Genomic DNA, 20,046 nt, shown 5'->3' with positions numbered 1-20,046 from the left:
AGTGTCCTTTAGACATGTTCCCTTCGTTCTCAGACACAAGAGTTCCAGGCTCATCATCTTCTACCCCAGCCCTGGAACTCTCCAAGGAGCTCTGGTTCCTTCCACTGGAAAATGATAGTATTTAGAAACCAAGATTTGAATGTTACTCAAATGTATACAGTGTACTGAAATGTATACATTTATGTATAATACATGTAATATATTATAATATACACTATAAATATGTATATAAACATATATATAAATGTATCTGTTTGTATTGTCTTGTTGGCCTTTGGGAGCCCCTTCAAGGTGACTCCTGAGACCTGACGAAACCTCAGTAGTCGTTGACAGTGTACTTGCTTTCCCATAGGCTTGTCTTGTGTATGTCCTGCCCCAGACCTGAAATCAGTCATTTCTCCTAGAAGTTCTTACTCCTGTTAGCGTAAAATAATACTTAGAGACCTCAGTCTGGGCTCTAGGGATGCTTCGTATTATTGACTTTGTATTTCTAGGCCTTTTCAGTGGATACAGCTTTTTTCCTTTTTTAGAAAGATTTTATTTATTTATTTGAGAGAAAGTGCGAGAGCAAGTGTGTGTGTGAGAGAGAGTGCGAGCACACAAGTAAGAGGGAGGAGTTGAGAGAGCAGACTCCCCACTGAGCAGGGAGCCCGATGCAGGACTCAATCCCAGGACCCTGGGATCCTGACCTGAGCTGAAGGCAGACACTTAACTGACTGAGCCAGCCAGGCGCCCACAGCTGTTTTTTTTTTTTTCCTTAAGAAAAAAGCTCATATTAGTATCTTCTATTCAAATTTATGTTATAAGGGCTTACTTATTACTTTGATTTTTATACTTTCATCTCTTTTATGCTTCAATTTTTTGATTACTAAGAACTAAAAGTGGAATTATTACCTGGTCCAGCAGTTCCACTTCTGGTGTACCCTGAAAGGAGTTGAAAGCAGGGACTCAAATGTAGATTTGCACACCCATGTTCACAGCAGTATTATTCACGATAGCCAAAAGGCGGGAGCGGCCCCAGTGTCCATGGACAGATGAATGGAGAAACAAAATGTGGTGTGTACGTGTGATGGAATATTATTCAGCCTTCAGAAGGAAGAAGATTCTGATACATACTTCCCGGCCGGACTCAGCCAGTGAAGACAGTCCGGATTCTCTTGGACCTTTCACACTGTAATGCCAGCAGCTGCTGGTCACTCAGCACTTGCTCTGTGCCGGCACGCGCTAAGGATTTTATATCTAATCTCGCAGCAACCCTGCAAGATAAGCATTGTCTCCACCCCTTTTACGGATGGGTGGATAGAGGCCCAGAGAAGAGACGTAGCATGCCTGGAGCCGCAGGGCTTTCGCAGAGCTGAAACGAAAAGACGGCATGAGACTCGAGAGTCCCAGCTCTTGAACTGCTGTGCCCAGTGGCTGTGCCGATGGCCAGTGATGCCATTACCTGAGTCAGGGAAGGGGGTTTTGGTGGCCCATTTGTGGGTGCCAGGGGACGTTCAGGCGGAGACGCCCAGCATGGTGTTGCAGCCTGGATTTGGAGCTTACATAGACTTCACACGAGAGAAGTACATGTGGGAGTCGGAGATGGGTCAGGGAAATCTGCTGGGTACACGTGTTTGGTGAGAAAGCTGCAGAGGCACAGCCCTGGGGAGCGCCCACCATTTGCGGGGAGGCAGGGTGAGAACAGAGCAGCGGAAGCCAAGGGTGGCTGGAGGGGTGATCCGCAGGGATCAGTGCTGTAAAGGGTTCAGGGATGGGTTTCAGCCCAGCTCTGCTGGAGACTTCGTGATCATGGATGGGTTGCTTAACATCTTGCCCTCTTTTTTTTTTTTTTTTTTTTGTCATCAACAAGATGGGGATTAAAAATCCATTCATATTCCTTGGGGCACCTGGGTGGCTTAGTCGGTTAAGCGTCTGACTCTTGATTTTGGCTTAGGTCATGATCTCAGGGTTGTGAGATGGAGCTCTGGGTCGGGCTCTGCTGCACATGCAGCTAAGATTCTCTCTCCGCGCTGCCCCCCCCCCCCCCAAGCAAACACACAAACAAACATGTTCCTCTTAGGACGATGAAAATGCTCTGGAATTACATAATGGGGATGGTTGCATAACTTTGTACTAAAACCCAGTGAATTGTATACTTTAAATGGGTGGATTTTGTGGTATGTGTATTATATCTCCATTAAAAACAAGCAGACCAACCATATGTTCTTCACAGGGTGGGATGAAGATTAAATAAAGTGAGAGTGCTTGTGGCAGTGCCCACCGCATCATTTGACCCACAGTAGAAGTGCTCAGCAAACGTTGAATTTCTTAGGAGGGCCACTGGCCCTATTGTCTCTGGAGCTGGGGACACCATTTACAAAGCCTGCTGGATGGTAGTCCCCGGATTTGTGTGCAAGGCCCAGGGGTCACGGGCTTGGCCGTTGAGGTAGGTTCCTCTCCTCTTGGACGCTCCCTCAGTTGGATGACGCACGGGTTCGGGGCTCTTAGGGCTCTGAGTCTCAGGCCTGTGCTGGGTTTTCCAGCTGGGCTGCCTCCTGGCCTCCTAGGATATGCGGCTCACTGTTGCGGCCTAAATTAATCTTTAGCCAAAAGCTCCTCTTGGACGGCTGGTTTCTCATTCAGTGAGAAAAACAGTGCCCTTGTCATTTGTTTAAGGTGGTTTGTGGGGGATGCTAGGGTGGGGAGCTGCCCGAGAGTTAAAGCAGGGGGAGGAAGGAAGGGAGGCAGGTTTTGCTTTTGAATCCTGTAGGGATGTGACCCTGCTTCCTGGGATTCCAGCTTTATCCATGAAGCCAGGATTTGAGAAAGGCAGGGGGAGAGGAATGCCAGCAGCATAGTTAGCCGTCTTCACATGTGGACGGTTTGAAGGCAGCTTGTTTCCTATGTCCTCTGCATGTATGTTGTTTTTGCTCCATCACTAATTTTTAAACGGTCTGAAAATGTAGCTTTTGGGGCAGGGTGGCATTTGCAGGAAAATGTTGTGGGCATTTTTTTGGCAAGAAAGATGCTGACCGTCCTGTGGTTTTCTGAAGTCATGTGCAATTCTATCATCAAACCACATAATAAGGTTTTCAAAACTTTTTTTTTTTTTTAAGAAAATGTTTTGCACTTCATTCGAACACTGTTTGTGTGCTCTACGTCGTTGGGTGTCCAAAAATAAGCCTATTTTAATCTGTCTAATAAGACTGCGGCATGCTGTGGACAGCCATTGTGTACAAGTGACCTGTGGGTCTAACGCGTGTGTGCGGGTGTGTGTGAGATCGAGCTCACTTCCGCTGTAAGCATAGTAATTCGTGTTAAAGGTGAGAGTTTTGCCCAACAAAGAGGTTGACATGCATTCCCTTGAGTTCAGCTCTTATCTTATGTCTGGCTTTAGGATTTCAAAATGGCAAAATTATTGACAGAGCAGAACCCAGCTTGGAAAATACGTCAGGGGCACTGGTCGAGTTGGCCTCGTAATGTGGGCCAAGCTCCGACCAGACCAGGCCGACAGCTTCTCAGAGCAGCCACAGCCGGATCCCTTCTGTCCTTCATTAGAAACGAAAGCGAAGCCTTTGGGGTTGGAAGCGGTTCGGAATGTGGGTGCCCGTGGGGCATACCTGGCCCAGCAGCAGACGCTGGTCACCTCCGCTGTCTCCTGTTTTCTTCTTGCTCCTTTCTGCCCTGAGTCCTTGGCAGCCTTCCCTTTTTGCTCTCTCTCTCCCTTCTCAACAATGAGGCACTTATTTGCCTCTGCCCCTCGGCTCTTTTGCTGAACGAATTCTTCTGCCTAAACAGTGCTCCCTGCCAGCCTGGGTGGCTTTAGCGCCTGAGGGCGTCTCGGCCCTTCCAGAGCAGGTGCTTCTCTTAATTCTCCGCCTCTCTCCAATCCAGAGCTCCAGTCCATTGACACTGCAGTTAGCTCCCTCGTTTGAGAACAACAACAACAACAACAAAAAATTTGCTCGTTGCCCTACTGTCTCAGGGGAGAGGAGGGAAAATTTTTATTTTTATTTTTAAAGATTTTATTTATTTATTTGACAGAGACAGCCAGCGAGAGAGGGAACACAAGCAGGGGGAGTGGGAGAGGAAGAAGCAGGCTCCCACCGGAGGAGCCTGATGTGGGGCTCGATCCCAGAATGCCGGGATCACGCCCTGAGCCGAAGGCAGACGCTTAACGACTGCACCACCCAGGCGCCCCGAGGAGGGAAAATTTTTAAACCTTGTTTCCTCAGGGGATGGCCTCCCTTGAGAGGAGCAGCTCGTGGGTCACTTTTCGTAGAAAAATGAGGCTGGGGCTGTAGTTAGATCCCGTTGAGAACAAGTAACCAAGCTGTGAGCTTCGTCAGGGGCCCTCGTGGGCCTGGCCGCGCGGGTCTCGTCCTGTGTTCCCTGAAGAGCAACCGTGCAGGGATGCGCTTCCCCAAGAGTGCGCGGAGGGACCGGACCCTGGGCGGTGAGAGGTTAGACGCCTGGTGTAGGGGAACGAGGCATGCGCAACAACAGCTTTGGCCTTGGACGAATCTTCTGGTGGCACGATGGCGATGCCGCCTGCCTCCCGCGTGGCCATGAGCCCCCGCGAGTGGCCGGCGCCCCGCACAGGGCCCGAGAGCACGCCTGCATTATGGGTGCTCCTGGACGCCAGCCGTCGTTCTCGGAGCCGTTTGAGCCCCTCCGCAGACCCTGCGGCCTGGCGTCCGGCCTGGGGCTTCTGTTTTGAGGTGATCTGTCGTTTACGCAGCCTGTGCTTCACGGAGCAGCGTACAGCCCCGGGCCCCAGGACGCAGGAAGGTGGCGGGAGAGGCCTCGTGTCCCTTCCGTGGCCCCAGCCCGGGCGCCCGTCGGGGCCTCGCGGGGAGAACGCCCTGGCTCCTGAGGCGCGGCTGCTGCCCTCCCCGGCCTCGCTGTTGGCCCGTCATGAAGGCGGCGGCAGTCCTGGAGGCTAGATACCAGCTCTGTCTCGTCACTCTAGTATGTTTTCAGTGTTGGTGGGAAGAGAGACGTCTTAATTTTGAGCTAGAGTTGCTGAGAGCGTGGAGCTTCTGAAGGTGCTTCGGAGCCCGTGTGTGCGTGCACTGCTCAGTCCACGGCGTCCTCGGGGGTTGCTGTCCCTCTGGGGAAACGAGCTTCTGTGCCACACTTTGTGCGTTTACACTGTGCGCCACCTGACGAAGTGGAGTACCGACCAGCACGTGCTTTCTGTTTTCCCCAAACTTGCTTCCCTCCGAACACCGCTATAGAGTGTTAATAGATGTGCTGAGGAGAAAAAAAAATTCTGTGTTCAGGTAACACAGTCCACGTGTCAAATGAAGGTAAACAGATTTTTTACTGTGGGGCTTGTCAGAACTGTCCCGATGTCGATGTGCTCCAAGTACCCCAATACCAGGGATACAGTTAGGGTGGAAACGGCCTAGGGCTTAACGGGAGGAGGCCCAGAGCCGTGTGGCCGCAGGGGCTGCCGCCAGGAGGGCTCCCCCTCTGCCCCTGAAAGGGTCAGGCTGCATTAGTTCTCAAACTTAACAGTACTTTTTTTTTTTTTTTTAAGATTTTATTTATTTGTTTTATTTTCGAGAGAGAGAGAGAGCACATGCATGCAAGTGGGAAGAGGGTTAGAGGGAGAGAGTCTCAAGCAGACTCCATGCTGAGCACCGAGCCTGACACGGGGCTCGATCCTGAGATCATGCCCTGAGCCGAAATGAAGAGTTGGACGCTTAACTGACTGAGCCACCCAGGGCGCCCCCCCCAAATATTTTTTTAAAAAGCACGACAGAAATATTTTCCCAGTGTAAAAACTAGGCTGACGATTTGCATACTTCCTTGAGCGTTAGTTCGGAAGACTATAAACAGGTGTTCAGTTCCTTGGTCAGCAAAGTTTAGGACCCACTGTTAATGGGAATATAAACATGAAAACTGAGGTACTTTGGTCAGGGGCAAGGTCTTGCCGTACCCTGCACATCATTCCCAACCAAGGATCTCCGTTTGGAAGTCAGGCACCACCTCACAGTTTGTCTCCTGCTTCTCCTCTAAGACCATGTTTCCAGTGCCCTCCAGGAAGACTTCTCCAGCCCTCAGTGCCCCTCTGTCTTCCAAACCTCAGCGCGTCTGTGGACACTGAGCCTTCGTACCTGGATAATCATCTGTCTGTGTGTGTAGTGGGGTGTGTTGGCTGCGTTGGTACTGAGACCCCCAAGCCCAGCAAGCCTTCAGGTGCCATGGAGCGATCAGCGTCACTAAAGAAACTGGCCACATAGGAGCCACTACGGATCCACGTTGTTGGAGACAGCCTTCGTATGGGCAGTCCTTTTTGCATCTGGTGGTTTTAAGGCTCCTTAAAATTACTTTTAAATATTGTGATTTTTGCTTATGTGAATATCTTTAAATGAGTTTCATTAGATCCATTGATAAACTGGTGATGATGGAAGGTTAGGGTTTTGTCTCATCTTTGAAGATGTCTTCGCGGATTTTAGGTCACTCTTCCTTCTGGGGTTTCCTTGCCATCACATTAATCAGAGTTACGTGCTGGCCTCTAGGCTGGTCTGTGCCCATGGCCTGCACTTACCGTGCAGTGGCGGCTGGGCAGTTGGATTGTGCTCTCACGAAGGCTTCGGAAATGATGAACTCTCCTGATAAAGAAATGGGACCAACGTGGACTTGCAGAGTGACTTTTATTTTCCATTAGAGCTTTTAATGTCATTTTAAAATATTCATGGGTGGTTTCAAAAGAAATAAGGATTGATTCTTGGAGATCACTAACATTTAACTCATAATAAACTTGGATGCTTCAAAAAAAGTGTTTATATAGAGAATATTTAGTTTATTTATTTATTTTTAAGCACATATACTCATTGTAGACATTTTGGAAAATAAAAGAAGCGAACCAAAAAAAAAAAAAAGTATCCACAGTCCCACCACATAGATGGACTCATGAAATGAAATTCTGAATATTTTATTCTTTTGTTTTAAAAGTATAGATAACATGGGCAATATCTCTGTACCTTAACCTTGACAATCTAGTAAGAGTTTGTAAAGCCATTTGGATCTGGTGTCTTTAAGAGTGAGTGACGTGTTCATCCCGTAAACTTTGCCGTTGTGTACTAGATACCTAGGACATGTTGTGAGATTTAACAGTATGCCGCGTGCCCTCTCTAGTCAGTATGAGTTGGATTATGCTGCCGCGACAAACAAACCCAGAATCTCCACAGCTGAACACATGGGAGGTTTCCTTCTCTCGCACGCCATGCACTCATCTCCTGTGAGCCTTACTCAGAGGCCACGAGCTCCTGGGACTTTGCCAGCTGCTGTGGCAGGGAGAGGGCAGCGTGCCTACCGGCCACAGCCAAAATAACACATCTCTCACCCCCTCAGACCTCTGGTTACCTAAACCCAGTGGGCCCAGGCTTTAAGTGGCTTGAGACTGATGTGATTTTGGAGGCCCACTTTAAGGAAGAATATGTAAAATTAAAAATAGAAAACTAGGTATGAGAGTATTTTTTTAATGAGAAACACAAAATTATGAATTTTAAAAATGTTTTCTATCTGTTTTTGTTTTGCGCCTCCGCTAATACGTAGTACGATCAGTTTAATACTGAGAAAGTATGCAGAAGCAACGTGAAAGGTCGGTGTACACCAGAGCAATTCAGATTTTTGATTGCCGCTGTTTTATATTGAGCGCAGCGCCATGACAGTCCACGTGCTGTTATGCCACATGCATCAGCTCACGGATGCGCGTGTTGCGGGTTGTCACTGGCACATTTGTTCAGTCTGTTGCAACGCACTGGAGGCCGTTTTGTGTGCCGGTTTCGGGGAGGGGGGTGCTTCCCGACGTTGTCAGTTCAAGGTTCATCAGATATCATTGGACTGACTGGGATGCAGGAGTTGTCATCTCGAGACCACACACACGTGCTCGTGCTCTCTGGTACCGCCGCAGACTTCTGCCATACAGACCATGGAATTCTGATCAATTCTATTTCATGTGATTTCTGCCCCAAACGGAGAAAACGTATAGTGTGTTTATAATTGCATACTCTGCATTCTTTTTTTTTTTAAGATTTTATTTATTTGACAGAGAGACAGCCAGCGAGAGAGAGAACACAAGCAGGGGGAGTAGGAAAGGAAAGAAGCAGGCTCCCAGTGGAGGAGCCTGATGTGGGGCTCGATCCCAGAACGCCGGGATCACGCCCTGAGCCGAAGGCAGATGCTTAACAACTGAGCCACCCAGGTACCCCCATACTCTGCATTCTTGAATATAATCCTGATCTGTCTGGTGAGTTTTAGGGCCTGTTTCTTCTGCATGATGTCAGCTCAGACCTGTCTCTCACTCAGCTTCCAATTAGCCGAATCCCCAAAACGCGCATTGTTACTCCATTACCACCTGGCCCAGAGGAGTTGTGATACGAAGCCGGAGCAGCAGGCGTGGCGTTCTGAGGCATAAACTCCATCATCCTGAGAATAAATCTGCCTGGGGAACATCTTACAGCACAGACATCCGGCCCTGCAGTGTGCCTGGAAGGAGGAGAACGGGACGTACTGGGGAACAGCGCTGTTGATAACCAGCACCCTCCAGAAAGGTCTTGATGCTTGACACTCCCACCTGTAGAACCATTGGGTTCTAGGCAATTTTAAAAAGTTTTTTCGTTGTAAGATTTTATTCATCCATTTGGCAGCATGAGAGCACAAGCAGGGGAGCAGAGGGAGAGGGAGAAGCAGGCTCCCCGCTGAGCAGGGAGCCCAGTGCGGGGCTGGATTCCAGGGTCCCGGGACCATGACCTGAGGCGAAGGCAGACGCTTAACCAACTCAGCCGCTCGAGCACCCCAGAAATTTAAAAAAAGTTTTACTAGTAACATAATCAGCCAATTCTTTTTCTCCCTCCCTTCCTGCTTTTTGATCAATCCTAATTATCTGCAGTGGTGGAAACCTGACAACCTTTTAATCTCAGTTTACTTACCAACTGTGAAAATACTCCTGGTCCGTTGGTCGGTGCGCCATGGGAAGGGCTCTGTCCAGGGGTTGCACAATCCTCCAAGTCGCAAATCCAGCAACCGTTACTTTTTGCATCTCTTTGAACATCTCTGTGCTATTTTACAATGTGACGTACGTCCACTGCAAAACTGTTAGGAGTGGAATTACTTTGGATTCTTGGGTTGCCTTGAAGTTGTTGGCTTCCAGTATAATTTCGAGCCCTTATTTTCTTCTTGTGGGTCAATAGGTAGCTTTTACTTCAGCAACGATTGTTAGGCTTCACTGTGCTGGAGGAGAATTTGACATTTGCTCTGCCAGAAGGCAGGCAAAAAAAGGTACTGTTTATTAGAACCAGAATATTAGAAGCCGCCTAAATACATACCAAAAGGGGACCGATTACATTACTATGAGTATAGTTGTGTGTATGTGCGTATCTATCCGTACCTCTGTCTACATACGAATACTTGTGATAGTGTGATTTAGAGTAAGAAATATATGTTTGTTCTTCATCTCATTTCTGGTATGGCGCTCCTAAAACCCTTGAAATCTCTTACATGGTTAAGAGGTGTCTTTTGATATTCTTAGCAACCCCCTTTCAACCACGCCTGAGTTTGTGTTAATGAGAGGACTTTTGCAAGCACCTAGGGATGGGGGGGCTGGTTGCCAGGGAACCAACCATGTGATTAGAGAGTTGGAGCTTTCAACCCCACACTCATCTCTGGGAAGGGGAAGGGGGTTACAGATGGAGCACTATAAAAACTTGAACGCAAGAGGTGACCTCTGCCAGGACCCTTTTGGACCTCGCCCTGTGTATCTCTTCATTTGCTGTTCAGTTATATCCTTTAGTAACCTGGGTGCCAGAGCACCCAGCCCCAGGGGTTCCACAAAGACCAGGTTTGGCTGCTGGCCACTGACGCAATCCAAGGGCAGAGAGACAGTGGTGATGAAACTAAGGAATTTATTCCAGTGAGGCGGACACTGGGAAGACAGACCTCTCAAAGCTCTCTCTCTCTCTCTCTCAAGTGCTGAAAATGCTTCTAGGTTTAGGTAAGGAAAATGTGGGACAAAGGTTGTAGGTACGGGCAGCTGGGCCGTAAAGGTCAGGTCGATGATGATTGTCAGGTTGATGATTGTCGTGGGGTTCCACGGGGTCTTGCTGGCTCAGGGCAGTCCCTGTTGCTGGAGGGGGTAGTTCCGCTTTCCAACACGGGAATGCTTTGCCTGCAGGGTGTTTTTCCTGAGTGGAGAGATAAGCTTGAAAGAACTCGAATTAGACTACAGACTGAGGTCAGAATGGAGGCAGTTGACGTTCTCTTTCACTTGAATATCCTTTGTAATAGACTGTAATGAACTTTGTAATAAATCTAGAACCTTCCCAGTGAGGCCTTCCATGTCTCTCCCAAAAATTTCAAACACCTTTGCCCTAGTTTACATTGCATTCTCCTTCCCTGCTTTGCTTTTTCCCCCTTTGCACTTCACACTGCCTAGCATACTGTACTTTTAATTCCATTTTTAAGAGCTTCTCCTTCATTACACTATGAGCTGGACAGCACATTTTTGTTTTGTTCACTGCTGCATTGAGTGGCCTACTAGATTTGCATATTCTTGAAACTGTTTTTATTTTAATATTTAAGAATGTAGGTGTTACCTTCCCACACAAATATGGTTGAAGTTAGCATACCAGAAACATTTGTAAGTCATCAGTACAGGGTGTTATTTCTTGCCCAAGATTACTAGATCCAATTACAGGGGGAAGAAAAAGTTTAGGAGTTTCCTTATATGAACTACTTCTTTGTGAATTGATTGCAAGTCAGGCATGTAATTCAGATGGAGAATTCAAGTCTCTGGTTCTATAGAAAATTATAACAGCAGTTAGGAAAAGGACAAAGTGGGTGCGTAAGGACCCCTGTCTCTAACGCGCTGACTTAAAAGTGCGAAGCATGTATTGATAGGAGCGGTGTCTTCTATGATTGCTGCGCGGAAGTATTGGTAATGAATAGAGCGGAGCTGCCCTGCCCTGCCTGTTACGTGGAGACCCTGCCAAGCACGTCAGCAATTGTGGGTGTGGGTTTTTAGTGCCACCGCCCCCGACCCCCCCCCCCCATTTGCTGGTGGTGTGCAAGTAACTGTGCTTGGGGCCTTGGGTGGAGAGAGGTGGGCTGGCTTCTGCCCTCAGAAAGCTCAGAAGGCAGAGGGAGGCATCATGGCAAGTATAATAAAGGGTAGAATGCAATCTCACATGAACAAGCTTTTCTGGGAGAGGCTGGAATCAAATAATGTCTGGCAGGGAGAGAGACAATCAGGGAAGGCGTGGGGAGGAGGTGGCATTGAGTGGTGCACTGAAAGGCACGTGTGGGACTCCAGGAGCCAGAGAAGGACCACAGAACAGCCTTGTATGTTTCCCACACTTTATCATCTGGGGATTTTGTAAAAAACAAACGAACAACCTACCCTAAGAAACCAACCATTCTGACTCTGTAGGTCAAGGAGGAGAGGCAGAAATTCTGCGCTTCCAGCCGGCTTTCTGGTGATGCCGATGTTGCTGGCCCTAAGGACAGATCTGGGACCACAGAGTCGCCTGCCTACACTTCCTGGACCTTTGAAGTGGGGGCTCGCCTCAGGTTCTGGCCCAGGCTGGACACATGGTAGGCTGCGAGGTGCTTGGTTAGAGAAGTGCTAGACTAGAGGCTGGGAGTCCCAGATTGATCTGGTTTTAGGTGCAAGACCACCTGACCTTTCTTGGATCACTGGACCATCAGCTTAGCCTTTGGGCTGCCTCCTTTGCCTGGAATGAATCTTCTTTAAAAGCTCACCTGGTAATTTCCATCGATACCTGTTTGACTATGATCTCCGATCTCTTGGGACATATTGCTGGAGTGTTACTTCGGTCTTTCAGAAAGACATTGGTGCTCTTATTGGTAGATTTTTCAATGTTTTTATAAACCACTGTTCTGATTTTTTAATGGCCAAGTCCAGTGATCACTTTTGAAAAGCGTAGCTCGTGAATGAAATAGGTGGACCTCGTTTTTAAGCACTTGTAATCGGGAGAAGAGGGGGTAATACCCATCCCTGTCTTGAAGACCTCCAGGGTCCCAGTCAGCCTGCGTGACCTCTGCCTGAACCCCCAGGGTAGCTGCAGATGGCATAAATAGACACCATTTGGACCCTGCCCTCTCAGTGTTTGGCATAATTGTGGTAGGGACTAGAAATTAGAAACGTGTGTCGGCAGCGTCCACTTACTAGTGACAGAGGAAAAACTGAAAACATCGCAGAGCTATTCCTCTCTGTTTCCTCTCAAGGTCCGAGCCGCACCCGAATGGTGTCGGCAGGGGGGGGGGGCACTCGGTGGGGTGTAGGTGTTCACGTTAGGAATTCCATCCTTTTGGTAAGGCCCCCATTCCTGTTGTTACGTAAGAATTTCATCAGATCTTACTGCCGGCAGTGATGCCGCCGTCCCCGGAGGGATCCTGGCCGCATATGGTGGTGGCGGTGGAGTTTTATTTAAATGCGGCAGGCACATATGTCCACGGATGTGTACTAAATATACACACGTGTGTGTGTTTCCAATTTCCTCCCTAGATTTTGGCCCTGATTGCGTTCATCTGCATAGAGACCATCATGGAGTGCTCCCCGTGTGAAGGCCTCTACTTTTTTGAGTTTGTGAGCTGTAGCGCGTTTGTGGTGACTGGCGTCTTGCTGATCCTGTTCAGTCTGAACCTTCACATGAGGATCCCCCAGATCAACTGGAACCTGACAGTGAGTACAAGGCATCACCGCTCTCTGACCGCGACAGGACGGGGTGCTCCTCCGCTCCGAGGGCAAGCTGGAATCTCTCCGCAGTCTGGTTTGGTTCCAGTTCGTTTTGATACTTTGTTGATTGTAATGCAGCTGTGAAATTTTAACTTTCTTTACTGGGTTGAATAGAACTATAAAGTAAATGGAATCTTCACTAATGGTAGAACCATCACATAACAATTATTTTGACCCCTTTAAAGATGTCATTTCAATTTTATGATCCTCTGAGAAGATTGGTAATGTTGATATTTACAGAACCTGGAAAGAAAAAAAATGGAATTAGTATGTTTGCGTATGTTTCACACTGGACCCAAAAGCCATTTCCAAAAGTATTGATTCAAGAAGCATTGAAAATATGAATGAAAATGCCGGTGACTCACAAAGCCTAGGGTTAGCATTAAATTCAAAGCAACTGGGAGGACGCGGAGGGTTTGGTGGTTTGATCTGAGTTTTGAGTGGAGGCATGTGCTCTCAAGGGTTTGGGTTCTTAACCCCCCCCTTTGACAGCCTTACCTTCAGATGGGCATGGGAAGCTCAGGGCTGGTCACACCCAGGCCCATCTTGTGTCACTTTTCCTTACTCTGCTAAATGAGAAAGGAAACTTAGTAGCACTTGGTTTTCTTGATGTTTCTTCACAAACAAGCATGCGCAAGGGCTCACGGGAATCAGTCAGTCACAGGAAAGCACAGTCAGCTGCCTCACACTTATGTGCCTGTGGCAGGAGAAACCTGTGGGGACCCCGCTCCTGAGAGGGTGCAGGATGGCAGGAGCAGAGCGGGGCGCTGCAGCCCACCTACCCTGGCGTGAGCTCCTCTCCTGCTGCCTAGGACTGGGCGTACACAGCGCCGTGGGAAGGGAGCCAGGGAGGAGCTGGAGCTGGTCACCCTGCCTGACAGGGCCATTCCCATGGTGATCCTGTGGGGTACCGAGAGGAGACAGTCTTCCTGACAGAATACTGTGTGGCGTTCAAACTCCTAGGAGGGAAAATAAAAGCAGAGCTGAACTAGAAAAGCTGATATCAGTCGAAAACTCAGCTGGTTTTGTCCTGGTTTTGTGACAGATTTTACCATCTCAGCTATTTTTTTTTTAAGATTTTATTTATTTATTTAGAGAGAGAGCACGTGTGTGCACAGGGGCCAGGGGGTGGCAGTGGGGTGGAAAGGGCGGAGGGAGAGAGAGAGGGAGAGAGAAACCCAAGTGGACTCCGTGCTGAGCACAGAGCCTGATGCGGGGCTCGACCTCATGACCCCGAGATCACAAAGAGTCAGATACTCCACGAACTGTTTCCCCTGGCGCCCCATAGCATCTCAGCTATTTTTAAGATAAAGTTTATGTTCTCCATTAAAAAATTCTCCCAGGGGCGCCTGGCTGGCTCAGTCGGTGCCGTGTGTGACTCTGGAATCAGGGCTGCGTGTTAGAGCCCCACGTTGGGTGTGGAGATTACTTAAAAATAAAATCTTAAAAAAAAACAAAAAAACAAAAACGCTCACAGACTCAACAGCATAGGAGAATCTCATAAACCTCCTCCAACTTCTAGACCGCCTCCAGCCACAGTGCACGTGGTAGAAGGCCTGACAGAGAGGTGGCTGCTGGGAAGGTGCAGAGCAGGGGCTGAGTCAGATCGATCGGTGTTCAAGTGCAAGGTGGCTCTTAAGGGCCGTGTGGGATCCTGGGCAGGTCACCTAGAGCCCCACGGGTGGGTAAAGTGGAGACGATAGTATTTCGCAGGCTCGTTTTAAGAATGAAATGAGAGCGTGTGTATAAGGGACCTCAAGCCGGTGTGTGCTGCTGCCATTCCGAGAGATAGTAATATTATCGCAGGCGAGGGGCCCTTGTTTCCTATCAACCAGGTTTCCCCTGCAGACTCTGCCAGGTTTGGCTTCGCGCCCCTAATTCAGTCTTATCTACTGATTTGACAGCTATAAATCTATTAAAAAACTTCATACCGCAGCTTAATAACTAATTCATACTGGCCTTTATCCCCAGAAATACTTCTTTAGTGAGCTTTCTGGAATTCTGATTTTTCTATTTTAAACATGAAGGGCTTTCTGTTTGTTGACTATCACATGATTTGGTCATATTGAAGTGCATCATCATCATCTTCTTTTTTTTTTTTTTTAAGATTTTATTTATTTATTTGACAGAGAGAGGGAGAGAGCACAAGCAGGGGGAGCAGTAGAGGGAGAGGGAGAAGCAGGCTCCCCGCTGAGCAGGGAACCTGATACAGGGCTCGATCCCAGGACCCTGAGATCATGACCTGAGCCGAAGGTAGACACTTAACCATCTGAGCCGCCCAGGCGCCCCCTGAAGTGCACCTTTTTCACTGGAAAGTTCACATACTTCTGGTCAGTGTTAGGTGGGACAAACGCCTGGGTGATGTGGTCACTTGAGAACACTTTCAGTCCTTTGGGATCCTTTCCAGAATTTCCGCCCTTTTAGAGCAGATGAAGGCGTATGCTTCTTCAGCAGAAGAGTGCCTGAGTGTATGAACTTGAGGAAATGGTACTGAACTGAGGGGAGGTCAGGTCCTCTGTTCTCCTTGAGGGGAGAGAAAGTGAGTTCGGGGCTGGACACAGTTCATTGAGTTGCTACAGAGGGTTGGCCTTGGCCGTGTTGTTTCTCCAACAAGGTGGGGGGAATATTTTGTCCTCAGTAGAGCCACCTAATGAGTAAAATTGGGTGTGAGTGGTATAGAGTTAGAAAAATGGTCATTTCAGGAGCTTTTGTTGATGCAAAAATATTCATGGAAAATGGTAAATAAGGAGGAAGCTGCAAAGTATATATTTTATACAAGCATTATTTGATGCAAGCGGCAAGATTCTGTTAGCTGTGGGTTTGTTTTTGATGAATCTGTGGGACTTACCCTGTGATACTTGTTTTTCTCTGTATGTGAGGGGCTCAGACACCTCTGTGTCCCACCTGTGTTTACCTTAGTTAGTGGCCCAGGCCTCCTCCCTCCCCCCGTCCCTCTCTTCCCTCCCCTGCCCGCCACCGAAAGCCTGCTGGGGGCTCCCGGTCTCCTTAGCCAGCACTCTGAGCCCCTCACGTAGGGCTTCACCGAACTTCCTAACAAGGAGGGAAGCCTGCGCTTGGGTTCTCTACTTCCCTGCTCCCCATCTCTCTTTTCTCACCTCTTACTGTCAAATACAGCTCACTCAGAAAAAGTCATTAAAATGTACAGTTGCGTGACGAATGATAAAGATTGTGGAGCCGCCATCTGGGTCAAGAGATAAACTTGATGTCCCTGAAAGGCCCTCTGGTGGGGATCACTGGGGCCTCCATGTTCCTGGAGCCCCCCCGACTGAACGGTGTGAGTGGAACTGCCATGGAATGTTCTGTCCTTCCTGCTGTACTCTCTACCCTTGCCTGCCATGACACCACACTGTCCTGGCTGTTCTTCCTCCTTGGTCCTCCTTCTCTGTGCCTCGGTGGCCCTGGCTCACCCCCGCAGACCTTCATGATCAAGAACCCAGGTTGGGTGTTGAGTGAGGACAGTCGGAGTCACCCAGATGGGCCACCTGCTCAAGGCCTTGGCCATGACTCGTGATGTAGTGTTTCCTGACACCACTTTTCACACCAAATAAGTCTTTTTTTCTGACACCGAATCTGTGTAGTTTTTCCACACCGAGCAGTTCTCTAATTGTCTGACACCAATGAGGTGTCCAGAGGTTCAGCTCTGTTCCGACGCCAACTCCTGTAGTTGGCACAGACCCCCAGGAGAAGGGCTCAGTCCCACGAGACTGCCCCCGCTGCGGACACCTGCCACAGATGGGGCTCCCAGGTGACCTGCACCAACTGCAGATCTGCCGCCTCGGGCTCATAATTCTCTAGAGCAGCTTACAGAACTTGGGAAGAGTGCTCTGCTTGTGCTTAGTGGTTTGTTGTAGAGGATACAACTCAGGAACAGGCAGAGGGAAGAGATGCGTACGTGGAGGGCAGGATCCAGAAGAGTCTCAGCGTGCTGGAGCCTCTGTCGGGGCGCAGCACCCTCCCAGCATAGGTGCATAGTCAGCAGCTCGGAAGCTCCCTGAAACCGGCATGTGGGGGTTTCCATGGAGATCTCATTATGTAGGCACGACTGAATTGAAATCATTGGCCATTTGGAGGCTGAACTCAAGCCTTAGCCCCTCTCCCCTCCCTAGAGGTTGGCGGGGGTGGGGCTGAAAGTGCCAACCCTCTAACAGCCTGGTTGGTTTTTTCTGGTAGCCAGCTCCCATCCTGAAACCATCCAGGGGCTCCCGCAAGTCACCTCATTAGCATAAACTCAGGAATGGTTGAGAGGGGCTCCCTGTGAATCACAAAAGACACTCTTGTCACTCAGGAATTGCCAAGGAACTGGGTACAAAGACCAAATACATACTTTTTATTGTACCACACTCATCTTTTCTGGGACTCCGCTTCCTTACCCGTAAAAGTAGAACATAGTAACACATCTGCCTTATTCGTATTTTGGGTCATAATTAGGTTAGGATCAGTGACGTTACACACACACACACAGTTGGCACAACGGGGATTCCACGGAGGGTATATGCCACTATGGTCAGTATTATGATTGTCCCTTTGGTACTGGGGCCACTTGAGCACAAGGCCGTGCATGGTGTGGACTAGTGGCCGTGAACTTCCTCTCTCATCCACGTGTGAGCTGACATCAGAGTGAGCCACAGGCCCCAGTGGTTCGGGAGCGATTGCAGTGCGAGCCTAGGGCTGAACCTGTTGACAGCCGTCTCACCTGTGGTCAGTCCCGCAGACATGTATTGAACACCTGCTTTGTGCAGGATTTGGGAACCGAAAGCACAGGGCAGGTCGGTGCAAGCTGCTCGTGCTTTGGTAAGCGTGCTCCGTAAGATCAGTTTTGTGTGAGGCCTGGTGGAACCCGGGCAGAGGGGTAGTAGATGCCTCGGGGCAGAAGCCTGGAGTGGGAGTCAGCAGGGGGATGTTTGGAGAAAAAGCCAGATGCCAGCTGGGCCTTGAAAGATGAGTGGGTGCCCAGTGGACACGGAGTATGGAAGGGTGGGTAGGGCACGTTGCTGGACAGCCCATTCGCTGGGACCGGAGTAGGGTTGTAGACTCGGGGGCCTGCCGGGGCTGGGCAGCTGAGAGGATGGGCGGGAGACGGGGCGACGGGGCAGGTGGTTCTCTTCCTCAGCCCCAGCTGACTGTGTAGTTGCTTCAGGGCACTTCTGGAACAGCTTTTCAAGGGCAGCTAGAAGCTGCTGCTGCTGTGTTGTTGTTGTTGTTGTTGTTGTTGTTGTTGTTTTTATTTTTTTTTTATTTATTCGACAGAGATAGAGACAGCCAGCGAGAGAGGGAACACAGGCAGGGGGAGTGGGAGAGGAAGAAGCAGGCTCATAGAGGAGGAGCCTGATGTGGGGCTCGATCCCATCACGCCGGGATCACGCCCTGAGCCGAAGGCAGACGCTTAACCCCTGTGCCACCCAGGCGCCCTGTTGTTTTTTTTTTTAAGAAGTTAGTTTTTTATGTCCCGTCTTCTGGTGTTTAAATGTTGGCATGTTCAAATTTGTTTTGACTGCTGTTCAAGTCAAACCTGTTTGTGGGCCAGATATGGCCAGTAGGCCTTGGGTTTGCACCCTCTGGGCCACATCCTGTTGACCTGTTATTGGAGTTACAGGGGCTCACCCTGTACGGACTGGTGTGTCACTGAAAGAGACAGCCAGGAGCGTGTGTGTGAGGGTGGATTTCCTCTGTCTTCTAGCATGAGGAGGGGCTGCAACCTTGGGTGTTCTAGGGGCCAGACCGGAAGCATAAAGTGGTGGGGGTTGTGAGACGGTAGGGCGTGGGGACGGCTGCGGCAAACTGGAAAGATTGTGGCTGATAGAGTACATGTCCCAGTAAAAGCATTAAAAAAAAAATTAATCACCATTGTTGACTACAAACCCCCAAAACCCAGTCAGAGGGCACGTCTGTGTATTCCCCTGATGTGAAGGATGAACCTATAAGCCTTGATTTTTGTTTCATGGACACGGAACTCAAGTAGTTGATGCTGACAGACACCTGCGCTGGTGAACCTTTAAGCCTTTTAAGCTGTGCAGAGCAGTGTTTATTACAGAAAAACTGGAAGATACAGATAATAAACGAAAAAGATAAAATCATGTGATGATCCAAGACAAATGAAAACATAGGTCTACCCAAAAGCTTGTAAGTTCATACGAGGGTTATTCAAAACAACGGGAAAGTAGAAACGACTCAGATGTCCAAAAACGGCTGGGAAGGTAGGTAAAATGTGGCGTATCCATATAGCAGAACACGACATAGTAAGAGAAAGGAGCGGAGGGTTGATACGCGCTCCAACATGAGTGATCCTTGCAAGGGGGAGAAGCCAGTCACAAAAGACCACATACTATATAAGTCTATTTATATGAAGTGTCTAGAATAGGAAGATCCACAGAGACGGAAAGCAGGTTAGTAGTGGCTGCCTAGGATTCGGGGAGGGATGAAGAATTACCTGCTAATGAGTTTCTTTTTGGAGTGCTGAAAATGTTCTAAAATTAGATCGTGGTGATTGAATTGTACATTTTAATTGGTCCTATTATATGGCATATGAGTTATATCTCAGTAAAGCTGCTAAAAAGTCATACGTGATACGGCCCGTTGGGATAACCCCTTGGAATACTTGGTGTCACCTTCCAGACCAGGTAGACCAGCTCTCCCATAGACGTGGATGTTGTGATGTGTGAGGCGGGAAGAATGGAACCATCAGAATCCTGCTTTTTCACTTAAACTATTTTAAATATATTCCATGTTAAATGTACAACTACATAATTATTTTTAATGACCGCATAGTTTTCCATTGTGGAGATACCATTTTATTTCACAAATCCCGTTTGTGAGCATTTTGTTTGCTTCCCGGTTTTTGTTTTTTGTTTTTTTCGTGGTTTTTTTTTGCTATTTTAAGTCCTATCATGAACATCCTTATACTTAGACCTTTCTGCGCTAGTATGATATTTAAGATGAATTTCCAAATGTGGAAATCACATAGACAAACAACATGAATCTCTTTAAAACTTTCGATGCGGGGACACCTGGGTGGCTCAGTCAGTTGGGCATCTGCCTTCAGCTCAGGTCGTGATCCCAGGGTGCTGGGATCAAGTCCTGCATCGGGCTTCTTGCTCAGTGGGGAGGCTGCTTCTCCCTCTGCCTGCAGCTTCCCCTGCTTATGCTCTCTCTCCCTGTTTTTCTCTCTCTTGACAAATAAGTAAGTAAAATCTTAAAAAAAAAAAACAAAAAAAAAAACCTTTGATGCGTATAGGCCTTTGACCATATTTATATTTTTTACATAGTCACCCCTAATG

The 20,046-nt window shown here is 48.5% G+C and overlaps 1 protein-coding gene across 1 annotated transcript in view; it reads left to right on the top strand.

Moving 5' to 3' along the window:
• CMTM4 (CKLF like MARVEL transmembrane domain containing 4) overlaps positions 1-20,046 on the top strand; it is a 65,075-nt gene that overhangs the window by 34,587 nt on the left and 10,442 nt on the right. The window contains exon 2 of the mRNA XM_026494922.4: positions 12,521-12,697. Within this exon, the coding sequence (XP_026350707.1) occupies positions 12,521-12,697 (177 nt within the window). The remainder of the gene's footprint in view (positions 1-12,520; positions 12,698-20,046) is intronic.

This window comes from Ursus arctos, unplaced genomic scaffold (genome assembly GCF_023065955.2).
Source record: "Ursus arctos isolate Adak ecotype North America unplaced genomic scaffold, UrsArc2.0 scaffold_19, whole genome shotgun sequence".
Classification (NCBI taxonomy): Eukaryota; Metazoa; Chordata; class Mammalia; order Carnivora; family Ursidae; genus Ursus; species Ursus arctos.
The sequence above is the reverse complement of the archived record's forward strand: the minus strand, read 5'-3'. Positions and strand labels throughout refer to the sequence as shown.